Source organism: Corvus moneduloides, chromosome 1 (genome assembly GCF_009650955.1).
Source record: "Corvus moneduloides isolate bCorMon1 chromosome 1, bCorMon1.pri, whole genome shotgun sequence".
In the NCBI taxonomy this organism is placed as follows: Eukaryota; Metazoa; Chordata; class Aves; order Passeriformes; family Corvidae; genus Corvus; species Corvus moneduloides.
The window spans coordinates 43,932,146-43,956,717 of record NC_045476.1 but is presented as its reverse complement, the minus strand read 5'-3'; the positions used below and the strand labels follow the sequence as shown (position 1 = coordinate 43,956,717).

At 46.3% G+C, this 24,572-nt stretch overlaps 1 protein-coding gene across 1 annotated transcript; it reads left to right on the top strand.

Annotated features, from left to right (window-relative positions):
* The first annotated feature begins 1,795 nt into the window (after window positions 1–1,795).
* Window positions 1,796–23,204, top strand: NR1D2 (nuclear receptor subfamily 1 group D member 2). Its single transcript, XM_032108119.1, has 8 exons — window positions 1,796–2,093; window positions 5,224–5,484; window positions 7,418–7,506; window positions 8,424–8,568; window positions 10,193–10,809; window positions 13,973–14,158; window positions 17,888–18,098; window positions 22,513–23,204. The coding sequence occupies exons 1-8, from the start codon at window positions 2,078–2,080 to the stop codon at window positions 22,707–22,709; spliced, it is 1,722 nt and encodes a 573-aa protein (XP_031964010.1). The 5' UTR covers window positions 1,796–2,077; the 3' UTR covers window positions 22,710–23,204.
* Window positions 23,205–24,572: the final 1,368 nt, after the last annotated feature.

Genomic DNA, 24,572 nt, shown 5'->3' with positions numbered 1-24,572 from the left:
GATGACTTTGGGTGCTGCCACCACCACCTGCAAATTGAAGCCTTATCCAAAAGCAAGAGTTCTGCAGTGTTTTTTAGCAGACCCAGTGAACATCTGGGGTCGATGACCCACCAGTTAATAAACATTATTCAAACATCTGTTTTGCTAAAATCCAAATGTGACATTAAAAATCCCAGAGACACAGAGTACGCAGATGGAGAGGACTTGCTCTGCTGTTGTTCCCGATGTCCAAGCTAGTTTTCTAACAGCATTTGATTTATTCACTGTCTTCTCCTTTGAGTCTGTAGGCCAATTTCATCTGTTGAGAGGTTTGAGATGCCCTGATAGGCTAATATCAAATACATCTTACTTGTGCTCTGTCCACAAAGACCAGCAGCCAGGCAGAGGAGTGAGACAGAGCCCTGAGCACGGGAAGGGAGGGTGGGCCATTGTGCCCTATACCTGACCATGCCCAGGGCAGGCAGCACTGCTCGGCAGCCAGTAATGCAGACAGGGACTGTACAAGAGCCAGAGGGCAGCATGGCAGGGCTCAGGAAATGTAGTTTGGAGTAGGTATGAGGAGGAGAACTGGGAATATAAGGAGCTGTTTCTGCAGGAAATCAGGGCTGGGGGATGAAGGGTCTGGAGACAGTGACAGATATTGAGTGTGGACCACTGGAAAGCTGTATGCCTCCCAACTGCTGACCATGCACAGAAAAATGGGAAAACTCACCCTCTTACCTTATTCGAGAAGTGCTGAAGCTCACACAAACTGACCTGTTTACCTCATTTGAGAGGAGAGGAAACTCACCCAAATTAGAAGGCGGTAAACTACATTTAGCTGCGTTTAACCTCCACTTGTTAACCTCATTTAACCCCACTGCCTCGCTCAGTCTGGAGGTCAGTATAGTCCATGAAACCACACATCTGCCTCTGACTCCCGGGGTCTGGGAGGGACAGAGCTTCATTTTGGTCTCTGTATTCGCTTAAATGGAGAGTATTCTCCAAGTTTACGTTCCCTTTTTTGTTGTGGTGCGTTTTTCTTCGTGGGTTTCCTTCTGGGAGCAGGAGATGGGGACCCCGGCAGGGACACCCCTGCTTTAGGTCCTCTGGGGGCGCATCCCTCCCCCGTTGCGGGGGGTCTGAGCCCAGAGACATTACTGCATGGCAGAAGGTATTAGAGGCTGGAGCCGCTCTGGGAGTGACAAAATCACGTCCTGGCAGAAAAGAGGAGACTGAGATTGGGATCAGCTGTGTGACGGCCTCTCCCTATGGCTGCAGAGGGAGAGACTATGGCCGCAGAGGTGTGTGTGCGCTGCCGAGAGGGGTCTTTCCCGGATATTCCCTTTCCCCGGCAGTGTGAAGACACGCGGCTAGGAGGGCACGGAGCGCTGACAGTTGGAACTGGGAGCTGTCAGATGCTCGCGTCGGGATAGGAGAGCGCTCGTCAGCTGCGGCAGTCACAGCGGTGGCATTTCCTGCCGGTGCTCGGCGGCGGAGCAGCTGACACACACCGCCGCCCCTCACCGTGCCCCGCGGTGCCGCGGCCGCGGCGGGCGAGCGCCGCGCCGGCTGCGGCAGCGGCGGTGACCTCGGCGGGGCTCCCCAGCCGCACCGCCCGGCGAGGGGCGGGGGGACCCCGCTCCGTGCGCTGCCCCCGCCGCCGCAGTGCCCCCGCACTCCCGCACGCTCCCGCCGCACGTGAGCGCTGCCGCCGGCGCGGAAAGTGTGTCACTGGGTGAGGGGGGCGGCCGGGGGCGGGGCGGGGCGGCCGCCGGGGCGGGGCGGGGTAAGGGCGGGGCGGGGCGGGCGGCGGTGCCGCACTCGCTCTGCGCGGCTCCCCGAGAGCGCTTTTGTTGTAAAGGGGAGGGCGCCGCGGCGGGGACGCGCACCCGCTGCTCTGACAGGAGACAGCGCGGCCGCCTCCCTCCCTCTCTGCCTGCCGGCTGCCTCCCGCCGACTGCATGTAGGGCTGCGGCAGGGACACGGAGCTGGGAAGACAGCGACCGAGCGGAGCCGCGCCGCGCCGACCGGAGCCGAACCGGGCCCGGCGGAACCCAGCGCGGCGCCGCTCGTGTCCCTGCGGGAGGAGGCCGCCATGGAAGTCAGCGCGGGTAAGCGGGGGTCGGCCGCTGCGGGAGGGGCGGGGGGGGGGGGGAACTGCGCGGGATGGTCCCGCGGGGCCGGGCGGGCGCGGGGGTGCGGGCGGGGGTCGGCTGGGGCGCGGCGGGGCGGGGGGAGCGCGGCGAGCGGCGGCGCTGCCCGGCCCCGGCCCCGCTGGTGGCCGGGACGGCCCCGCGCCGCCTCACATGGACCCGCCGGGCGAGCCATGTGCGCGCTGTGTTTACGTTCCGCGCGGCGCGCCCGCTCATTGGCCGCGCGGGGCGGTGACGCGCGCATTGCATAATAGCGGCGGGGCGGCGGCGCGGGGCGGCGGGCGGCGCGGACACGTGAGGCGCGCGGGCGGGCGGGCGGCCGCTGTTTTGGTGACCTACATTCGGGGCGGCGGCGGCGGCGGCGGCGGGGGCGCGCCGGGGACACGTGGGGCCGCGCTGCCGCTGCGGCGCCGGGCAGCCCCGCCCCCGCGGCTCCGCCCCCGCCGCGGTGGAGCGCGGGGGGAGGGGGGGGCGGGCGGCTGCCGGCGCGGCGCGGTGCGGGGGAGTGCGCGGGGTCGTGGGGGGACACGCGGTGCGGCCGTGTGCGGCGGCGGCGGCACGCGGCCCGTCCCGGTGCGCGGGGGCGGCGTTGTGTAACGGGGAGGGGGCGGCCCGGGGGCAGCGCAGGGCGGGCCCGGCTCTTCCAGCCCCGGCGCCGCGTGACCGCGGCAGGGAAAAGCCGCAGCCCCGGTGCGGTGGAATGGGGTGAGGCGAGAGGGCGGCTGCGGGCACGGCGACCGCGCTCCCCGCTCCGTCTCCGCCTTGTTAGCGAGGGAGATCGGCGGTGTCGGGGGTGCCGGCTGCGGACCCCCTGCTACCGCAGCGTCCCGGGGGCCGGTGTGATCGCTCGGCCAGCTCGCCGCCTGCTTCGCGCCCCTGCGGCGCTCCCTCTTCCCAGATCTCTGTGTTAATGAAATACCAGCACGTTGCGGTGCCCCCCGCCCCATCCCTTAAGTGAATCCCGCCAGGTAGAGCCCAAGGGGTTCTTGTCACTCAGCCGACGGTGACTCCGCAGCAGCAGTAGCGCGGCTCCGTGTAGCCCAAAGGACTCATTTCACCACCTTCCGGCGGGTTCCCTAAGAAAATCCCCGGTAGTTCACAGAACCGGGCTGCCTTTCTCCACCGGGTGCCCCGGTACCCCCGTTCTGCGGAGTGCCAGCATCCGTGTGCACGTGTACGTGCTCCGTGTCTGTGCTCTTTGTTCTGAGATGTCACCCTGTGCTGTGTGTGAGAGTCAACTTTTGACTGCTGACCAAACAAAAACAGGGTTCACAGGGAAGTGTAACTTCTAAAATAACAAAAAATACAAGAAATCGTGACCGTGACACTGGCAAGACTGCCAAGCTCTCTAGGGTGCCAGAGCAGCCCAGCTATCTGGGGCTTCTCCTGCTCTCAGGAGAAGGGTGAAACTCCCCCATAGGCACACACTTTCTGTGCTCCTCGGTGACATTGGCCTTACCCTTGAGGGAAAAGAGCATCTCTTTTATGAGCAGGGTTTAAAGATAATGGGGCGCGGTGGCAGCCTGGAGAAACGTGGAGTTCCCTGCAGGGGCTGTGCTTGCGTGTCCCGATCTGCTTCTTGCAGATAAGGATGGCGCCTGCTGAGAAGCCCGGTGCCTCCCTTGGACCAGGTGAACTGTGAGCTTTGACCTGGCACCTGGCAGAGGCGCGTGCGACGCTGGGGGGTGGCACAGACCTTTGTCAAACAGGTGGTGTCTTAGCCCAGCACGGGTGTCTGATGATGCCTTGTTTCTCATGCCATGGCTGAACCTGTGACCCCCTTGCCAATCCTCCTTTGTCTGAAAACCTGATCCGGAATGCCAGTTTTGTTGCCGCAGAGGTGCTAAGAGGACCGTTATGTCTAATAAAAGTATTGAAAATTTGTAAGTCAGAATTGTTCCCTGCAAGCAGTAGTGTTTTCAGGGTTGTATAATACTGCTGCTTTCATCTCTGAGGAAGTGATGGCTGATGTTAGATGCTACAGCCCCTGCCTGCCGTGCCAATTCAGTTGATCAAGGACTCTACATACACTAGTGCTTTTTTCCTCCAAAGGAAGGCAGTGCATGGCCTTTTTAAAGTTTTGAATTCTTACTAGTGTGTGGAGTTCCTTACTGCAGTGTCCTGGGTCATCAGTGAAGGGTCTACTGAACAATAGAGGCATAAAATATAGAACATACTGAGTGTAATTTATCTAAACAGTTTCATGTCTATGGCTTTTGAATTTCTTGTGTGAAATATCAAATGTTTTTATACCGACTTTTGAAATGCTGAGTCTTGGAGACAAACTCGTATGAAGTGCAAACAATTTCTCTTGCTTACAAGCAAGAAGAAGGAGCCTGTGAAAAGCCAGAACTACTCCCAGGTCTGCCTGAGGACAAAAAGCTGTTTCATCTCAGGGATTCTCAAGTGTGTCAGATTGCAAGACGCGGCAGGACAGAGACTGTTTGCAAATAGCAGCCTGGCAGTTGGAGTTTAGCTGCTGCTAGAAACGCTACAAAGGCTTGCAGTTGGACAAATGGCGTTCAGTAGGCTAACCAGACTGCAGTGCTATTTCCTTCCCTTGCCCCCTTCCCCTCTGCATTGTGAGCACCTCCCAGCCCTTCCTTTCTGTGCCTCTGGCGCGTAGCCTGCATGAAGTCTTTTTCTCTGCCCTATTTCTGTCCCTAACCTAGCTTGTTTGCATTCTGGCTCCACAGTGCTGTAAGATCCTGTCTTTGCTGAGGCTCCAGATGAGCTCTGCACAGAGGGTGGCCAGGGAAACTCTCTCTGGGTCACTCCATGCCCTGTCCCTGCTGCCCCATCCTTCCAACACCATGGCTTGTTGCTCCATCTTTTGGTTATGCCATTTCATCTCGGCCTGGACCAGAGGAGGCTGATAAGATGGGAGAAGGGGATGGGGCAGACTGGGAGGCCAGCCGTAGAAAACAAATGGAGACAAACAAGCTTGAGGGAGAGAGGGAGGGAAAGGAGTGCTCCAGGAGCGTGTAATGGCTGATGTGGTGGTGCTGGGTCACGGCGTGGCTCACATGGCAGCGGTGCATGTCTGCTGGTTATGTCACTACGTGCTGCCTTTTTTTTCTTGCCTTAGGGGGTGTGATAGCTTACATCAGTTCTTCAAGCTCGGCATCTAGCCCAGCCTCATGTCACAGCGAGAGCTCAGACAGCGGTTTCCAGTCGTCCTCTTCGCCTGTGCCATCTCCTCCAAACAGCTCCTCCTCGGAAAGTGGATGCAATGGCCGGAGCAGTGAAGGCTCTGATGGGGCACCGAAGAGCGATCGGCTGGAGGAGACTATTAAAACAAACCAGTCAAGTGTTGCTGGTTTGACAAAAGGCCATAATGGAGTCACAAGTATGTTTGGTGCCAGTTCCTGAAAACACCGTTTTCCCCTTACGTATCACAACCAGGTCCCCCTTTGGCTTGTGGTGCAGGCGCACAGCAAAGCCTCCATTTTTATCTTTTGGCACAGTGTGTGTGGTAATACATACAGTGTTGCCACACAAATGCTGATACGATGGGGGTCCCATTGCTGCCAACTTCAAACAGTCCATAAATACAGTCCAGCTTTGCTTCAAATTTTCATCAGTGAAAACTGATCTTAGTAAAATCAAAAACTTGGTTAAAAAGAAGTGATGAAGTAAAGGTAATGTAATCAGAAATTGCCTTCAAGAGTATTTATGGAACTGTCTTGGAAATCTAGTTTCTCTATTCTTTCATGCTCTGTCCCCTGCCCCTTCACCTTCCCTCCTCCCCAGTTGTGAGGAACAAAATAAATAAATTACCCAAGCATCATACTGACATAGCTATGGGTGGAACAGTTATCTTTTTGATTCCAAGTCATAATTTGTGGATGTGAAAACTAAAATACTTGTAAACCAGAACTAAGGGATGGCCGTTTAAAATACAACAATCTATCTCCACCTGTTTACTTCACACTTCTTTTGGTAATCAGAAAAGATCAATGGTAGAAAAGTATATTTGAACAGTTTCGGAAGGGCAGGATTCAAAATAAGTACTGGAATGAGTGATTCAGCAAACAGCTGGAATTTAGTCCTTTGGAGGCTGAATTCTTTTGTTGGCAGAATTGTTTTGTCATTTTGGATTGTTATGAAGCTAGAATAAGTGTCTAATAGTTCTACCTCAAATAGGGGCTTTTTGTCAGTTTGGCTTTTTTTTTAAAGTGTTCCTACCTTAAGTTCTTAGTAAGAACCTTTACTTAAAAATTCTCTAGTAGCTAGATTTTTGGTATCCGGGCAGAGGTTCCTGAAATGAAACCTGTTGTAAATTGTTCAGACAGATAGACAACTTTTTTAGCTCAGTACTAACTGTGTTAAAAAAAGAGAAAAAAAAAAAAAAGTTGTGGTTTGGTTCTTGTTCTTTTTGAAAACCTTAAAAAAATGTTTTAGTTTCTCTTTATAAATGAAACCCAAATGTCAAATAAGTTACTTTTCTGGTAGAATATGTTTCTGTGGGAGTATTTCCAGCTGTCTCTGTTGGATTAAGGTAACTTTGTGGTTACTGAACTCACTGGTAAAATTCCCATTGGCTTCAGTGAAACCAATGTTAGACCAGCACTTAGGACTTGCAAAAAAATTTTATTGACAAGCTGAAATAAAATAGGTGGGGGAAAAACTTAAAAAACTCAAGCTGTGAGCATTTTTACAGGATCGAGAAGGTATTTTCAAGTCCAAGCATGCAAGCCATTCTGGATATGCACTCAAATGAGTGGTCTCTACCTGTGTAGATATGGCTGAGTTACCAGTCCTAAATTGTTATCAAATAGGTACAGTGTATGGCTGGTGTTGAATATATTATAGAGTGTCCTTTAGTGTTTCTGGTTTTTAAGAAAAAGTGTTTATTCTCTGTTGGGGAAACTGTAGCCTTTCATAGGCTTTCTTGTCCTGATGGAAAAAACAGATTGAGCCTGAACTTTGGTGGCCTAGTTAACTGAATGGTCCTTTTAAAAGTGCTTAAATGTAAGCAGACTTTCTTTTTCTACTGCTGAGTGCAGTGCTGCTGTGTTTGAAAGCCCAGTGAATATGTGCTTTCTCCCTATTCGGTTGAGTGCTTCGTGTTTGTCCTCTTTTTCCCCCACCCTTGCACTGGTACCTTCTGAACTGTTCAGGGGGTTTGTACGTTCATGTTGTCTGTTCTTCTGCTGTATTTTTTTGTGTGTTGAACTGACCTGACATATTTCGATTTAAGTCCAGGTTTTAAAAGCTGGAAACATATTCCTGCAGTTGTCATTGGTTTCTATATCCTTGACTTTTTTGTTTGATTCTAGAATTTAATGGCATGGTCCTTCTTTGCAAAGTCTGTGGAGATGTCGCTTCAGGATTTCATTATGGTGTTCATGCCTGTGAGGGCTGCAAGGTGAGCTATATTTCTGCTCACCTTTCTGCTGGTGAAATGCTCAAGCTCTCCCCATAGGGGAAAAGGGGTGTTACTGCCAAAAAAAAATTCAGTATAGTTCTCTGTTAAATATGAGAAATTTTGGAAGCTATAGGGAACAGGCAAACTGCTTAGGAATATACAGCATTTTCCAAACTCTGCAGTACTTTCTGTTCCCACCCCTTGTCCAATCCTGCCTGACTTGGAGCGCACAGCAGAGAACAAGAACTGGAAGCTGAGGTGGTAAGGACCATGTCATGCAAGACATGTGCATGTTAATTGCATTAAGATAGTGGGTGTGAGTTGTCATCTGGGCTGGGACACAGAACAAAACAGCTTTGGAAAAGCAATTCTTTACCACAGGGAGAGCCAGAAGTAGATACATATTTTCTTAACCTGTAACAGTGCAAATGTTATGTTCTGTGAAGGAGCTTATCAACATAAAGGGTTATGTGAAAAAAACGCCTTTGAAGGTGATGTGGTGCAGTAGAATGGTTTTGTTGCCAAACTGCAGAGATGGAAGTCAAAAGATGTTATTTTGACTCCCATCTTTGCACTTGATGTCATAGGTATTTGAGAGCACGTCTTAGGAATTGTTAGTGCAGTGATAGAGGTAATACTGGAGATCCTTTGCTCTTAGGTGCTGACTATGCAGGGAATAACTTAGCGTCTTCTGTAATTAGAAATCATAACTAGTTCACATTACATACAGATCACACACAAAGGGGAAGTAAGTCATGAGGAGTACCAAGTTCTTTAAAGTCTCTTGGGGCTGATGGTTCTGAAGCAGCTGATGTGATGCAGTGAGGTTTTCTGTGCTTACGGATCGGTGAGTCTTGGCAGAAGGATTTGACATGTGCTGTAATGATAGTTGTGGGGTTTTTTTTGCTTGTTTACAGGGTTTTTTCAGAAGAAGCATTCAGCAAAACATCCAGTATAAGAAGTGCTTGAAGAATAACAACTGCTCTATAATGAGAATGAATAGAAACAGATGCCAGCAGTGTCGTTTCAAAAAATGCCTGTCTGTTGGGATGTCAAGAGATGGTACGTTCCTGTACTGAGCAGGGATCCTCTGAGAGGGAATCTGCTGCCCACCTCAAAACCAGTTGTTGAGGGTCTTAATGGCAGATAATGCAGCCAAGCCCTATTGTCGAGGACAGGTTCCCTGTCTGGGAGCATTCAGTTCAGCTTGCCCTCTTGCTCCATGAGTGTCCTGGGCTGGTGAGGTAACACTGTGGGCAGCCTCCTGCAGCACTGTCCTCCCACCTGTGGAGGCTGATGCAGTAGGACGTGCTGCCGTGGCCTGCTAGGGGGATGGTTGTAATGAGTGTCTCGATTTTGGTTTAATGAGTTAAGACTTAGAGCTGTATCCTACCTGAATCTGAACAAGACTCATATTTTTCTTTTTTTTTTTTTTTTTTTTCTTTTTTTTCTGTTTTCTTTTGTTGCTATTGCTTTTTCAATGGAAGGGAATTCTGCCCAACCTGATAGCCTTAGAGTAGTCACTATAGAGCCTAAAGAGTTAGTTTTGGGTACATAGGATGAGTATGTATCTGCTCCTTTTTTTTTTTTCTTTCTTTCTTTTCTTAGAGGGAGAGGAAAGGCAGGGAGGAAATGGTGATGCTGGTCTGTGTCTCTGACCACCTTGCTGGCTGTCCACTCCTTGTGACATTTTATTAAATAATGCTGAAAGCGTAGTTCATTTGTCTGCTACAACTTACTGTCACAAACCAGAACGCTTCCTTCTGTTTCACTTTTTAATTTTCTCTGGGTGCATATTTCACAAGAACTAGGAATCTTCGGCTGTTAATAATTTAGTGGGTGGAGTGTTAGAGCTTCCTTTAAATAATTGTTCCGAGTTCATGTCGTGCATAGGAGTTATTTCATCCCCTAGGCGCTTGTTTGCACACAAGGTTGCACCTGCTTTAATGAAAGAGACTTAGTTACATTAATGATGGACTACTGTGTGAGCATAATTACATCAGTCGAAACTGGTTATAAGCCCTTGTGCGGCTGCGGTTGGACAGGGTGGTAGAGGCAGTTGTAGATTCTCTAGGACAGGGTCAAAAGTGCTGCAGCCACAATGATGCCCATCCCCTTGCCAGCAGAAAATGTCCTTGTCAAGGCAAAGTTGTCAAGAAAATTTGCCAAGGTAAGCTTCGTTCAGCATTGATTCTCTTGTTTTGGTAAGTTACGTAATTGGTCCGTGAGGACCTGTCTTGTAGGACTTTTATGCAAAGATGATATGAACTGTGTTTACATTCAGCTAATTGTCAGTTCACAGAGTTGTGCTGATTTAGTAGATCCAACCTTAAAGCCTAACAGTTAGTCAGTCAGCACAACTGTGTGTATACTCCATAGCCAGGTTTGAGGCAAAAGGGGAAAAGGCCTTACAGACTGTGTGCTTTAGATCTGCCTTCTGCCTGTATGCAAACAACAGCATACATTAGGACTCATGCCAGTCCTATGCCCCAGAAGCTCTTTGACTTCACTGGTAATACCCCTGCTGTAGTATTGGTGAGAGCTGTTACAATCTTGCCTTAAAAGGCAGGACTTTTTGTTGGGGTGTGTATTTTGTTTGTGCATGCTAACACTTTCAGGAGTGACTTTTTTTTTTTTTTCTTTTTTTTTTCCCTTTCCACCACTATCCATTTTTCCACCTTGTTAGCTGTTCGATTTGGCCGTATTCCCAAACGTGAAAAACAGAGGATGCTGATTGAAATGCAGAGTGCCATGAAAACCATGATGAACAGTCAGTTCAGCAGTCACTTGCCCAACGAAGCATTAACAGAACATCAAGACCAAGCACTTCAAGAAGATCTTTCCTCCAAGCCCAAACAAGAGCGAGAAACCATCAAAAGCCCTTCTCCCCCTCCTAGTGCTGACATGGCTAAGGAGGAAGTGATCGGTATGGTCACTAGGGCCCACAAAGACACTTTCATGTACAACCAAGAACAGTCCCAAAACCCAGCAGAGATGATGCAGCCCCAGAGTGGGGAGAGAGGGTCAAAGAACACCGAGCAGTACATCTTGGGCAGCGAGCACTGTGTTGGTGGCCTCGGTGGCCCTCAGTACCCTGAAAGGGAGCAGCACCTTGGTGGACAGTACAAAGGGAGGAGCACAATGCATTATCCAAGCGGGCACGCCATGTGCTTCACCAACAGCCACTGCATGAACTTCACCAGTGGTTACACTCAGCGAATGTGTGAGAGGATCCCAGAAGATGGCTTTTCTCCAAACAAGAATACCACTTACTCTTGCAGCACTGGAGGAAGAATGCATCTGGTATATTGATATCAATTGTTTGATTTGACTTAGTTATTGGTGGGTGTGATCCAGCTGTGCCTGAGTGGTCAGTGAAGCTGCATGCAGTTGGCACAACTGCTGAAACTTTAAAGGGTGACACAAGCTTGATAGTGCAAATTAGGATGAAGGACAAAAACAGCTCGATGTGTGAAGGATTTGAAATCATACAAGTGATGGAGCTTCTTGACTTGGTTTTTAGCTAACTGAAAGTAAAATAACATCAAAGAGTATTGGTTGGAAAAAAAGTCACGGGTTTTTTATGTGACTTGACTTTAAAATGAAAATAGGAGTTTATAAATACCCCTTTTCACTCAGTCCTTTTGAAGACTTTACTTTTTTCAAATAACCTATACAGTCAGATGTACTGTATTTTCATTAAGGGTATTCAGAGAAAATTTCTAGGGTGAAACCCCAGGGCTAGGATTTTAAGCCAGTCTACAGGCCTTGCTGTGGGTTCCAAAATCTCTGTTGCAGGGTGAGCTGGTTTTTTGGTGGTGGGGATTTTTTGGTTTGTTTTGTTTTAATGAGGCCCAGAGGCTATGCATCCTTTTCAGTGTAGAACATCTTCAAATCTGAACAGAGGCAGGAGGAAGATGCACAGCTAAACTGTTAGAGAGAAGTTCGGGGTCTTTCCTGTAGTACTTACGCAAGTGAGGCTCTGGACACACTTCTGTGTACCTTAGATGACTTTGCTAGAGCATTTTCTCACTGAATTCTTAACAAGGATGCTTCCTGGTTTTTTGCATATGGTTGTTGGTTTGGTTGGGATTTTTTTTGCCTTTCCTTAACAGGTCCCTCTCATTTGCCTTGCACCTGCTGTTTCTCTGCCATTCAGGCAACCAGTTCTGTAAGCCCCTTAAAATAGATTGTCCTTCTCTTTATCACTGGAGCCGCCTGGGATGAGAGAACATAACATCCTCATTCTCATCCTGCGCTCCTGGTGTGAGGCGCGAGCCCCTGACCTTTCTGAAGTACTTGAGCTGCCGGTGTTTTTCTTCCTCCTACTTTGTAAAGATCCTTCACAGGTTCTTGGAGACCCCCAAAGGTCTCCACAGTGAAGGTGTTTATTTTGATGCTGTATTTCCATGGGGACTTTTTGGTTGTTGGGTTTTTTTTTACCCTTCTTTGTCTACTGCATCTATAGGCCATGCCATCCATAGCAGGGTCTGACCTTAATTGCAGACTCCAGGCACTACAACATGGCAAATAATAATACCCAGCCTTTCTTCCTTGCAGGGAAAGTATGTGGTGTCACTACAACGGCATTCTTGGTGCTCCTGAGAGGCAGAGGTTAAACCTGTCAGTATGGGCAGGCAGGGAGTGGTGCTGCTTTGCAGAGGCTCAGCCAGTCAGTTTGACCTGTGCATGGCAGCTGCAAGGAGGATTTACTCAGTCAGTGATGAGAAGACAAAACCAAGTCCAAGAGAGCACTGCAGCTCCCACTCCCCGCCCCACATCCCTGATATGGATGAGGGTTTTGCCCAAGAACTCAATGAGTTCAGGATCTGACCAAAATGAGTCAGCAGCAATAAGGGCAAGTAATTAGGCTCTGAACCAGTATGGAGACAGATGTTCAGGGGTTTGGTCATTTTTACTCAATACCCCTGCAACCAGAAAAGCAGAACAGGTCATTCCTGAAGAAGTTGATCTGAAGAGGAACTGTACAAGCTGACAACTGCTTCCATAGGAAGCCTGTCAAGAGTTCAGGGAGTGGCTGGGCACTCTTAGGCATATGGTTTAGCTTTCGGTGGTTCTGCAAAGAGTTGGACTCAGTCCTTATGGGTCTCTTCTAACTTGAGATACTCTGACTCTTGGGCAGAGGTCTGTCAAGAGACTACAGACACAGTGCACAGGGTGTGGAAGTGGTAGTTTCCCCTTGGGACTGGGTGCATGTGGGTAAGGGTAGTAAGGGTATACTGTCATAGAATGAGAAGTGAAGGTGATTTTTGTGTCCAATGCAGAGCAGGGTACTGAAGCAGAGATCCCTTATTTTCAGAGAGTGCTGTAGTTTCAGCAATACCAATGTGAACCATTGCAGTATCACAGGCAGAGCAGTGGTTGGCATCTGCTGTCCTTCTGGTTCTGTGCCTAGACCTTTCCTTTTGCCAAAATAATATTCTTGTAATCTTAGGACCTCCCACGCAAAGAATTGCTAGGCAATTACCATATTCAAGATGCCCTGAAAAAACAGCACAGCTCTGAGGAATTGCTAATCTATTTCACTGCTTTCTCTTTGTTTTGCTGACATTATGTAAGATTACATATACCATTTAGTACACTTGTGAGGAATACTTAAAAGGAATTTTTGTCCTTGATGATGACAGGTGAAATGAATATTAAAAGGTTTAAACTTCATTAAAAGATGTAAATTTTACAGGCTAGAACTGAAAATATCTCAGAGCTTCTGGTTGGCTCTTGCAGAGGGAATTTATTGGCAGTCAGCCTTGACTGATACATCTGATCTCATAATCGATTCAGACTTTCCTACAAAAAAAATTGCTGTATGTTTGTATAAAAGAAAGAGAATTTTGTCATCTTGTGACTGAGAAATACTGGAATACCAGTGCCTTGGTGTTCCTCCTTCAGTGATACAAGTAAAAGCAAACTTGCAGAAGGTTATCCTTGTAATGAGGGTGTGAACCTGTGACTCAGGAAAGCAAAGCTTGCTTGTCATCTTGACTGAAGCACTTCAGTTGCCTGCAGAACAAGAAAGATAAGAGAATGAACGTCGTAGCGACTGTGAGATTGCAACTGATTGATTGTGAAATCACAATTTACTGTGAAATTACAGGGATAATACAAGTAAGAGAAATTCAGATGTCAGACCAGGTTAGTTGAGATCAGGGAACAATAGCATAACCTTGGTTCTGTCAGGTATTTTGTAGTACACAGTGTTGTAGGCTCCAAAGTTAACAAATTCATAAATAGATTGCTAACAATGCCATGGATTTTTTTCTTGTTTTAAAGGAAGGGGAAGAGGTCCAATTCCTTTGGGAATTGACTGAAGAATATTGATCTTTTTTTCTCTGTGTCATTATTGCAAAGCTTTGTTGAGTAATAAACCTGTTTCTTTTAAATATTTGTCAGTATTTGGAATAACATCTTAAAAAGTTGTTTTCTGTCTGTGTTTTGTAAACATCAGGTCTGCCCGATGAGTAAGACTCCCCACGTGGACCCAAACAAGTCTGGCCATGAAATCTGGGAAGAGTTTTCCCTGAGTTTTACTCCTGCAGTGAAGGAAGTGGTGGAGTTTGCCAAGCGCATCCCAGGTTTCCGAGATCTCTCCCAGCATGACCAGGTCAATCTTCTGAAGGCTGGGACCTTTGAGGTGAGACCACTGTGTGTATAGTGTGAACCTGACAAGCTGTGCATCTGTCTTACCCTGTAAGAGCAGAACCAAATAGAACTGGGTGGCATCAGGTGAAACCAGCTTGTTCATGGATGCTCTGAGCGTTCTTTGGGGTGATGGTGTCCAAGGGATCTGTTTGGTCAGACCTTGGTGACCTGTCCCTCTTTCAATGAGCTCAAAACTGCTCAGCCCTTCTACCCTTCCCTCTTCCCTGGGTGTTAATAAATGGGTAATTAGGGGTTTCTAGCTACCTTTGCTTACTCTGGGGAACTGTACTGCATCTGGAAGGGTGGATAGGTTAGAAAGCTGTCCACTGACTTACAAGTTTTGTTGAGGAATGTGTTTACCGCTCTGCATGTCCTTGCTTGTGCCATTCTGCTTCCTGCCAAGGCCAGAGTATCCATCCTGACCAGTCTCCAGTAGCCTTTAGTGGCAGCTTGGGAGCGTCTGAAGCTTCTACATCCAGTGCAGTAACAATGGTAACTACCTGTACTGCTGCATCTCTGTAGATACTGTGTGCCAGCTGCAGCCTGACTTACTCTAGACTAATCCTACTAGGTCCTCATGGTTAATTGCATCCACTTGTGATCATGACGTATATGTGAATTAGTGGTATTAATTTGGAAATGATACCACAGAGCTTGGTGCTGTTTTATAATTAGTGACCTTCACTAGGTGACCTTTACTTCATGTTTTAGTTGCCCTTCCAGACCCTTGTGTCTATTGGAGACTGTACACATTTTATGAATATTCAAATGTGAAATTTGAATAGAGAGGGCCAGAGGAGCCAAAGTCCCAAGTGTTTGATGTTACTGTGCTTTTCTGGGGAGTGTAGCATTGCTGATGCCTTTGCTCTTGTTTACATGATTTATTCTTTCAAAGAGAGATGCTGGATGTTTACCTGAAATGAAGACATTTCTTGTGTGATGTGTTGGGTCTTCTGTCTATGCTTATACAGCCCAGTTCTAAAATGGATAATTGTTGGGTTGGAAGGTACAAGTTCTACTGGAAGACTTGGTGCCTGGAGTCTGTTGGTTTTGCTGTTTATTTCATTTTGCTGTCATGTATTTTTTTCTGTTGTACTTATTCTTGGCCTTTTAATATTCATGTAGAACTCCTGTAGCAAAGGGGCTGTATTTTTACTTCTTCACTACTTTCACCTTGCGCAAAAATGTTGATTCCTTCCTCTGCAAAGTCCAGCACCCTCAAGGAGGGTGAAAAATTTGGCTTGAACAGTCCCTATAATGTAAAGCCAAACCTTATGTTTTGTCTTGGCCTTGCCTCACCCGAAGCTTTTCTCAAGTCTCACTCAAATGCCTTTTTGCCAGTTACAAGCACTGCTGATAAGGAGGTTTCTGTATCCAGGGGAATTAATAATGATGTACGGCCGCATGCTTGTCACTATTCACTTATTTATAAGAAACATTAATGATTCCTGTTAGTGGGCTGCTACTTGTAGTTAAAGGCCTGTGTGGCATCTTAGCAACAGAAAAAAAAAAAAGTTATGCTGCAGAACAGTGGAAAAAAATCCACAACAGGATTAATGAAACCACTGCAATAGAGGCAAAAGCGTCTTGAAAGCCTGGTTCATCCAAGGTCATTTCTGGGTAACTGAACTAGGATATTCCAATGTCTGCCTGTTAATGGAAGAACCCGAGTGAAAGTGCTGCCTCCAAGTCTGGTGTGGCTGGCTTGGCACTGTGCTTCTTAGCAGTTCGTATTTGAGGAGTGCCTGTTCCTTTGAGGGCAAGAGGACACATGGAGACAATGTTGGTGCAGAAGCTGCACAGCTATATATATTCACACACACATAAGCTAAAAAGGTCTCTAAGAACTGGGAGTACTGGGGAGCTCAGTGTATCGTGGTGGCATTTGCATGGCTTCTATGAGAGCCAGCTCAGAAACAGCAGTGAGCCTAAAATAAGGAACTCGACTGGTTTTGAGTGGGCCCTCCTCCACCTCCCCTCCAAATGCAGTTGATGGTAGAGCTAACAAGGCCTTTAGTTCCATTTGAGTAGTGACTCAGTTTGACTACAGGTAGTAGGGAAGTGATCAAGCAACCTCCAAGAGTGGAAGTTTTTATGTGCCTGTGTTGCTAAGGTTAAGTGATAGGATTGATCAGGTGTATCCTCAGCATGCACAAGTATGTGTCTGGTTTGAAGTGAAATGGGATGAATCAATCCTGTGCTATGCCATAGTCCAAACGGTTCTTCCTTGTTTAGAATGGTGACATTGAAATAGGTGAGGTCTTTGCTTTAGTATAAGTCAGCTCAACTTCATGGGCTTCAGTTTTGAATACCAGCATTAATCCTGGTTGCTCGTTATTTAAAGATATTTCTAAAGCCCAGTTCTATAGGGAGAATACCATTTTGAACTGAAAGGTTGCTGGATACCCGGTGGGTCTGTGCTAATGCTCAAGTTCAGCTTTGTCTGCCCGCCCTTTGCCTGTTTTTGTTGTATTCTGATGGCTTCTGCATCTAGGTCTCTGCACTCTGTAGTTAATGTCATCAAAGGGGACAGATAGCTTAGCTAACAAAGGTGAATAGTATGTAGTGCTCATGTGTCCATCAAGGTTGCTGCATGTTGTTTGGCCCTTAAAATTTAGGAGCAGGTCATGTAATGTGCATGAACAGTGTTTGAATTCTCAAACATTTTCATTTGTTTTGAACACTCCTTTTTTTAGCTTGTCAAAGGCACTAGTCTTTGAAAACGTGGTTCTCCTCTCACCTGTAGTAAACATTTAAATTAATGCAGTTAATAGGGTAAATGAGAAGAGACAACTGTCACTCCAAGAGATTACAGCTAGTTTGAAGTTTTAACCAATGCCAGTTAGTTCATTTTCTTCAAATAAGAAGGCTGTTCTGTGCAACTTAAACCTTGAAAATGTAAATAAGATTGTTGAACATGAGCAAATGAAACTTTACAAGCCATTCCAGAGGGAAATATTTCACAGTACAACTGAGAAACCACAAGAGAAATTTCACCCCAAAGGGGTAAGTTTAGCAGATGTCAACTGCTCCAGCCCAGGTGCTTGTACCAAAGGGGTATTCCCAGCTGCTACAGACCAGGTGCCATCTCAAGCTGTGCTTCCCTAGCCTTTTGAAAGCTCTACATGTGGCTCCTTTCTGCCAGGGCTCATTAACATTCCTGTGGGCACAGTGATGGGGCATGGTACTTTTCCAAAGAATGCCTAGGGGGCCCGATCATCAGGTGGTGTAAATCAGCATTGTTTCCATAGAGCTGCTCCAGTTTATGCCAAGTGAGAATCTGGTTCAGCACCTTCATTTTGCTCCTCATAAGTGTGGCCAAGAAAACATTTCTTTTAATGCTCTGTTTGCCTTTGGCTGTTGTTTGGCTTAAGCAAGTTGTCCTACTGGCATATTTATGAATGACATGGTCTGTGTGGCTCAGGCTGTCCGAGGCTTAAATTTTAATTTTCCTGCCTTTCATATGCTGAAGCCCCTCCCCTGCATCCACTCCCTAATTTTGTCACTTGTTTGTTTCTCTCAGATTACTGGGCCAGAGCTTGCACTGTGTTTTGCAGCTCAATAGCATGCTGACAATTTCTGTATAGAACGCCTCTAGAACGGTTAACGAGACACTTCGAATGATGTTAAAAGTTTTAATTTTTTCTTTGGCTTTTCTAGAAATGCACCTACATTTATCTGGTTTTGTTGTTAATTTTTTTCTTCCTTTTCCTTTCACCAGGTTTTAATGGTACGATTTGCATCTTTGTTTGATGCAAAGGAACGTACTGTCACCTTCCTGAGTGGCAAGAAGTACAGTGTGGATGACTTGCATTCAATGGGAGCTGGTGATCTGCTCAACTCAATGTTCGAATTCAGTGAGAAACTAAATGCGCTGCAACTTAGCGATGAGGAAATGAGTTTGTTTACAGCGGTTGTCCTGGTATCTGCTGGTAAGGAGAGAAGGTTAACTTGCACCTTTGCCAAAAATTGAATGTGGCTCTCCATGAAAAGCTTTCTGTAAAATGTATAGCCTATTATTTCACATCTAAGTGCAGTTGAGTAGGTTTTAAGCTACTAGCAGCCTGTGATCTTTTTGTTTTTAACATACCTAGTCTTTCTAATACTGCCTTTAAAAAAAAAAAAGTGAAAATGGGCTTATGTTTTCCTCCTGCTTTCTGTGTAATGCAAAAACACATAGCTGCCCTGTGGCCATTTAGATGCTATTTGTCTGACTCCTCTGAGTTTCACAGGACAGCATCACTGAAATTACTCCTGACTTGCACAGCATAAGTCTTTGGATAAGGTGGTATTTTTGGTTCCAAGTATTGTCATTTAAGTCTATTGTGTATTTTACCTAAGTCTAAATCCAACAGTTTGATCTCTGCCTATGTCAGCAAGAAAGCCCTATCATCTGCATCGTGACTTCTTAGCACTGAAGGCCTGCCAATCCACTAACATCTTCACCAGCCTCCTATCTTGTTTCAGTCCCTGGATAGACAGAACACCCTGGCCCAGATTCAAAGAAGGATTAAGCACCTACTTCTGTAGTATTATCTCAAGCCTCAAATTAGGCACATTAGCTCTGCATATAATACCTGGAATACAAGATGCAGAATCCCTGCTTGCTGGGTAAGAAGCTCTCTAGAGGTAGGTAGCAGGAATGTTCACAGCGCCCACTTAGACAACGAGCCAGCAGCTGGGGAGCACTGAACTCCTTGAACAGGTGCACCCCTTTCACATGAGCAATTGAGGCCCATGTCTTATGAGGGAGGGGCACCCAGGCATGGTGCTGTAGGCACGTGAGGCCTCTGTAAACAAGGTAGGACAGTTCAGTCTAATAGCTTTGTGCATGGCCAAATGGAAATGTCACAGCACAGGAGGGGCAGCTGTCGCCTCTTCAGTTTGTAGGCCGTGATAATGAGCAGAGGGTGGCACAGAGTTAGTGAGCTTCAAGAGCCTGAACAAGTGGCAGTGTGAAGGAAGCATGGCACTATAATCTGAAGGAAACATGGAATCTGTTAATGAAAATGTTCAGGTAGCAGAGAAACCTGAAGACTTAGTTGCTTTTCCAGACTCTGGAAATTCCTGACAAGAACCAGAGGCAGCTTTTAAAATAAGGACTGACAACCAGGTCTCTTCCCTTCTTGTGCACTGTAACTAGGCTTACAGCCACTCTTCTTGCTTGCTCAGCTCCTGGGTCCTAGAATATCTCATGCCACCTGTTTTCAGTCTAAGTGCTTGTATCTGTTCTGTTAAATGTGCTTCTAGCATAGTGCCATCTCCCCAGCCTTTAAATTGCTGTGCTGATTGCTGGCTCTCAGCAGGGATTAGCTTAGGGCTGGCATGTAACATGTACAGCATGTAGTGTCAGCCGTGCAACGGGACAAAAAGAGAAGGTGTTTGGTATTCAGGCTTCTTGCAGCTGCTGAGGATTTTTCAGATCATAGTTTGGACATTATTGCTGCCTATCTTAGCTACCTCGTGATCTGATCTGCAGTGTGATCACAGCCTTCCTGGACATCTTCACAAAATTTTATAGGGCTTTATAAAGTGCAGCTTTATTTAGTCAGTGTTGGGGCTGTATTCCAGACACAAGGCTAACTCTGATGGTCACTGTGAGTTCGAAAGTTTTCAGAGCAACTTTATTCTGTTATTTGAGGCTGGATTGAAATGCTTCAGTTGTTACTTCGCACATGTGAGTAAGTGAGCAGGCTTCATGCTCAGGCAGGTACTGAAGAACAGAAGTGGCCTCAGCAGAGTTCCTGGGGAAGATGCTTACAGCATGAGGGATTGCTAGGAGGAGAAGGTGTCCGTAGAACTGAAGGATTGTGGGCATGTGTTGATTAAACAGATCGTGAAAGACAGATCCCTGCATCCCACTCTTAGAGGAGTAGTGTAACCAAAAGAGTCACTTTCTGTGAGGGGAGGTGGAGCTTCGTTACAGAGGAAGGAAGAGTTGAAGAACAGGATCAGAGAGAATGACGTGGAGACGCAGGCAAAGGAAAAAATGCTGTAAATGTAAGAGGAGCTGAAGGTGGAAGAAAAAGGCCATTAAGACTTCTTCATCTCAGAATGAAAGTTATTCAAGAGAAGACTGAAAGGGAGATAGTAGTCAAGGTTTACATCAGTTCGAAAAGCAGAAAGGAGTGTGTGACTGTTGAATGCTGATTAAGTGATCCATGATATAAAGTACCATGCTGCACTAATTAAAGATCTTTTTAAAGACTTTTAGTTGATTAAAATGAAGAAAAACCCAAACCCATCAATGGAAAAAAGAATTAAGTCTCTAAATACCACTAGTGGGGAGAATGCTTGTCAGAAACATCTCCACTTAGCACTGGATGAATAACCACTCTTAGGAGGGGTATTTGGAATATGCAGAAGAAGCAGGGGTAGTAGCAAGGGCTGCGTGTAACTCTGTACATCCTCTCCTTTTCATGTGTGGCAAAGAAAGAAGCAGGATCACTCTTGCATGATGCTGCGGAATTACCTTGGTACCATTCCAGAATTAAAAGAATGCTTCGCCTCTGGCTTCAGTTAGCTGGATGTGTTGAAGATGGAGGAGAGGTAGCAAGGTGGATCATGGGCACTGAAGGAGGAAAAAGCAAGGTGGATCATGGGCACTGAAGGAGGAAGAAGCAAGGTGGAAGTAAAGCTGAAAGAATGTGGTTCTTGCAGATCTAGAGACCAGATAATCCCTTAACTAAGTGTCTTGCTTTGTGGTAGAAAACTATAAATTAGACACCCTCTATTATTCTCTTACTGGCACAATACTAAGAAAATCTTCTGCTGGCCCCTGGGAGCAACTGGAAGTAGACTGAGAGGGAGAAGAAAGACTTGGACTAATTGAAGAGAGGAGGTTACAGTAATTCACCCAAGGCAGCCAGGAAGGGCTGGGCTGCATTCTTCCGCCTTCAGAGGCAAGGCAGTACTATTCTCACTGTACAGAGCTCTTGTGAAACTCCATTGGGCATGTTCTGTGCAAATGTCATCGTACCTGCTCGGAATAGAGCAAAGCTTTGCAGAGCAGGGGGCAAGCAGGAGAGATCATTTAATAAATAAAGAGAGAGGTGTCTCCTCACTCGTGTTCTCTTGGACAGCAGCTGTCAAACCTAATGGACAGTCTTCACAGAAAAGTGGAATGTGTGCTAATAAAAATTGTTTAATAGTAATCAGAGCTCCTAATTGCAGAAGATTCTGGAACAGTCTTCCTGAAGGAACAAAACACATGTAACTGCTCCAAGATGCATCCTTAAGTGGATTATGTAATAATTTTTCCTATAGCAGTAGGGTACTGCGCTGAGTAGTCCAGGAGGACTTCCTAGACGGTTCACCTGAGCTATCTGATTGGATTGACAGTGACAGCATAAGGAAGGGATTCCCACTCTGACTGTACGAACTGAGTCAGTGTTACTCCAGAAAGCTGTTGTCGTTCCATGTCCCAGTTCTGCAAAGTGCTTAAGTACATGTACTCATCAAAGCACATTTCTGTTTGTGCCAGTCACTTGGGTATGTATGTGCCCTGCTGAATTTACATAGTGTTTAAGAAAAGAAGCTACAGCTTGGAAAAAACCAGCTACTGTGCATGGTTATGAGGTGAGATGTTTTACTTAAAAATTCATTCTTTTAAGCCGCTTGCTTAGGTTCCACCTAAGGATAACCAGGTGTGTTCTTAAATACAGCTCTCTTGAAAGAGAGATGCTTCAGGCGTGGTGGGAGTGCAGTATGTGAGAACATAATATTTGTCCTGATGTTGACATTCTTCTTTTCCCCAGCTGGGAGTTTTTGGGTGCATTGTGTTTCATTTTGTAAGTGCTTCAGAACATACTCAGAAATAGTGCCCAGTGATATGAAGGCTTGTACTACCTTTGCCCCTCAGGGTACCATTGTGCAGATAAAAGTGTGGCTTGTCCTGAGTGGGATTTCCTCCTCAAACCTTCAGTTTAAGTTTAGGGTTCTATATCTAGCCTTAAGAAACGTTTTAAATTTTTACTTCCATGTGCCCTGTCTTTCCCCTTGGGTTGAAAGTTGTGATTCAGCAACACATTTAAACCTTTGCTTCAATCTGTCCTTCTCTGGAAACATGGGTTAGGGATCACAGAAATAGTGATTGAATGCTGCCAGTTTGGCATGAACTTAGTACTCTGAAAAGTTAATGCTAAATAACATTTGAAAGACTTTTGCTGTGTGATTTAAAACTTCTGGCATAAGAATCTGATTTTTCTTGTGCTTGTTAATTTAGTAAGGGATTCTTGCCGTGGTTTTATGTTGCACACTACATCTGTTCCATCAATTTTTTTGTCCTCCCCTACCCTCCTGTTTTTTAATTTCTCTCTCTCCCTCTCACCTTGCCCTTTTGTTTAGATCGCTCCGGAATAGAAAACGTCAATTCTGTGGAGGCACTTCAGGAAACACTAATCCGTGCATTAAGGACCTTAATTATGAAAAATCACCCAAACGAAGCCTCTATTTTCACAAAACTTCTTTTGAAATTACCCGACTTGCGTTCCTTAAACAACATGCACTCTGAAGAACTGCTGGCCTTTAAAGTTCACCCATAGGCCTTTAGGTCTCATTTGTACTTGGACTTGCCTCGTGTTAAGCTGTTTTGTGCTAAAATGTGTATTTATACAGTTGTACCACTTGTTGGAAAGAGTTCACAGACTGTGAACAGTTGCTAGCTGTCCCATAACCATGCAATAAAGCTTTGGCAGGTGCTTTCAGCTGACGGCAGCGCAGCCTTCGGAGCCCTCCAAGGCGTCCAGGCCCAGCTGTGCTGCACTCCTGAAGAAGAGGCTGCGGTGAGCCCGAGTAAATATGGACTCTCTTTCATTTAGGAAAAAGAACCACCACTGCCCTCTCACGTAAACTGAATGCAAAGTAGCTGTGTGTGTGCATATGGAGCATGGAATGGGGTGGGAACAATCCTGTGCTAATAGGAAAATGGAAGAGCTGATTTAATTGGTCTTTCACTTATCTAATAGATGTATGTCTGTGTCTCTTGATAACTCACTCATGGTTTCACTATTGTTATTCCATTAAACCCGATGGAATGATTTCAGCCTGCACCAACTCTTCACTGAGCGTGTGTTCATGCCATGTGTATATAATATAAATAGTTAAGTAGTGAGTGTTTATGGCTATATAAAGTACAGAGTTGTGTGTATATATGTGTATGTATATAAATAGTTCTATACATAAAGTATACATATAATTTCTTCACAATATTTTAAACTGTGAAGGAATTTAAACTTAAAACAGAAGGTGATCTATGGAAAGAACCAAATAGATGCACTTTGCATATTGCTGAACTAATTATCTGAGCATTTTTTAGAAAACATCAAATTTGCATTAATATGCTGTGTTTGTTAATTTAAAAAAAAAAAAACAAAACAACCAACAACCAAGAGTGGCACTAAAGAGGCAGAGTCAGATTCAACTTCCAAAAGGGTTTTGTAGAGAATCTCAAGCAGAGAGGGTTGGTTGTGGCACTAATGGTATGGGTTGTCCATTGCCACTGAGGTTCTTGTGTTCTGATCAAGGTTAAATAAGCACCAGATGCTCTTCAAAAACTTCAGCTCAGCCAGAAAGAAACTATCAGATGAATAACAACGTATATCAGAAAAAGAAAAAATGGGAAAAACGTATCCATGGTTGCGTTTGGGTGTATGTGTGTTCTGTGACTGTTTATTTCTTGCAATCCATCATTTTGCTGCTTCATTGCTAAATGAGAATTGAAAACAGAAATGTGAGATGCCCCATGTCTTTTCACCATTTGGGCTTTGTGGTTCCCATGCCTGTTCTGGAGCTCTCCATTGGTGTGTGTGCATGTGAGCGTGTGTGATGTGCAGAGAAGGTGCATTAGATGGTCTGGATTTTTTTTTCTTTTTTTTTTTTCTTAAAAAACACCACAAAAACCAGCCGAACAAATGGGACTTTTTTGTTGTTTATGCCAGTAGCAAATTACAAAGCAGATCCACGAGGCTTAAGATTCTGCCGCTTTTCCATCTAGGAAAGCAGCTCTCTATGGGGTTTTTTCCATTTGTAGCAGGACCTGGCACCAGAAAAGAGAGATTAGAAGAAGTCAAAGCAGTTGTGTTAATTAGTTACATTTATGTTTTGCTAATGTGGGAAGAAAATGGCTCCATCACCCTCGTTTAGTTAAGTTACCTTAGAGGTAGCCCTCTGGGTCTCTAGTGTTTGGTAACGCTACTCTTGGGAGGGAGTCAGCTCCTGGTAGTCAGGGCCAGGCCCCAGGAAGCCTCCAGCCTGCAGAGCTCCTGCACACACCACTGTGGGCTGAGAGGAGCCCTCCTGCCTGTGGTGGAGCTGGAGCAGAAGCAGACCTTTGCCTGCTGCTCAGCATCAGGATCTGGGATGGGAAGAGGGAAGGCTTGCACCCTGCCACACCCCTCTGGCCTTTG

What these genes read in the sequence shown, in the direction of transcription:
- NR1D2 (XM_032108119.1), top strand. An exon ending in CTGGAGGAAGAATGCATCTG is followed by an intron (nt 10,810 to 13,972) that starts GTATATTGATAT and finishes TGTAAACATCAG; the next exon opens with GTCTGCCCGATGAGTAAGAC. An exon ending in TGAAGGCTGGGACCTTTGAG is followed by an intron (nt 14,159 to 17,887) that starts GTGAGACCACTG and finishes TCCTTTCACCAG; the next exon opens with GTTTTAATGGTACGATTTGC.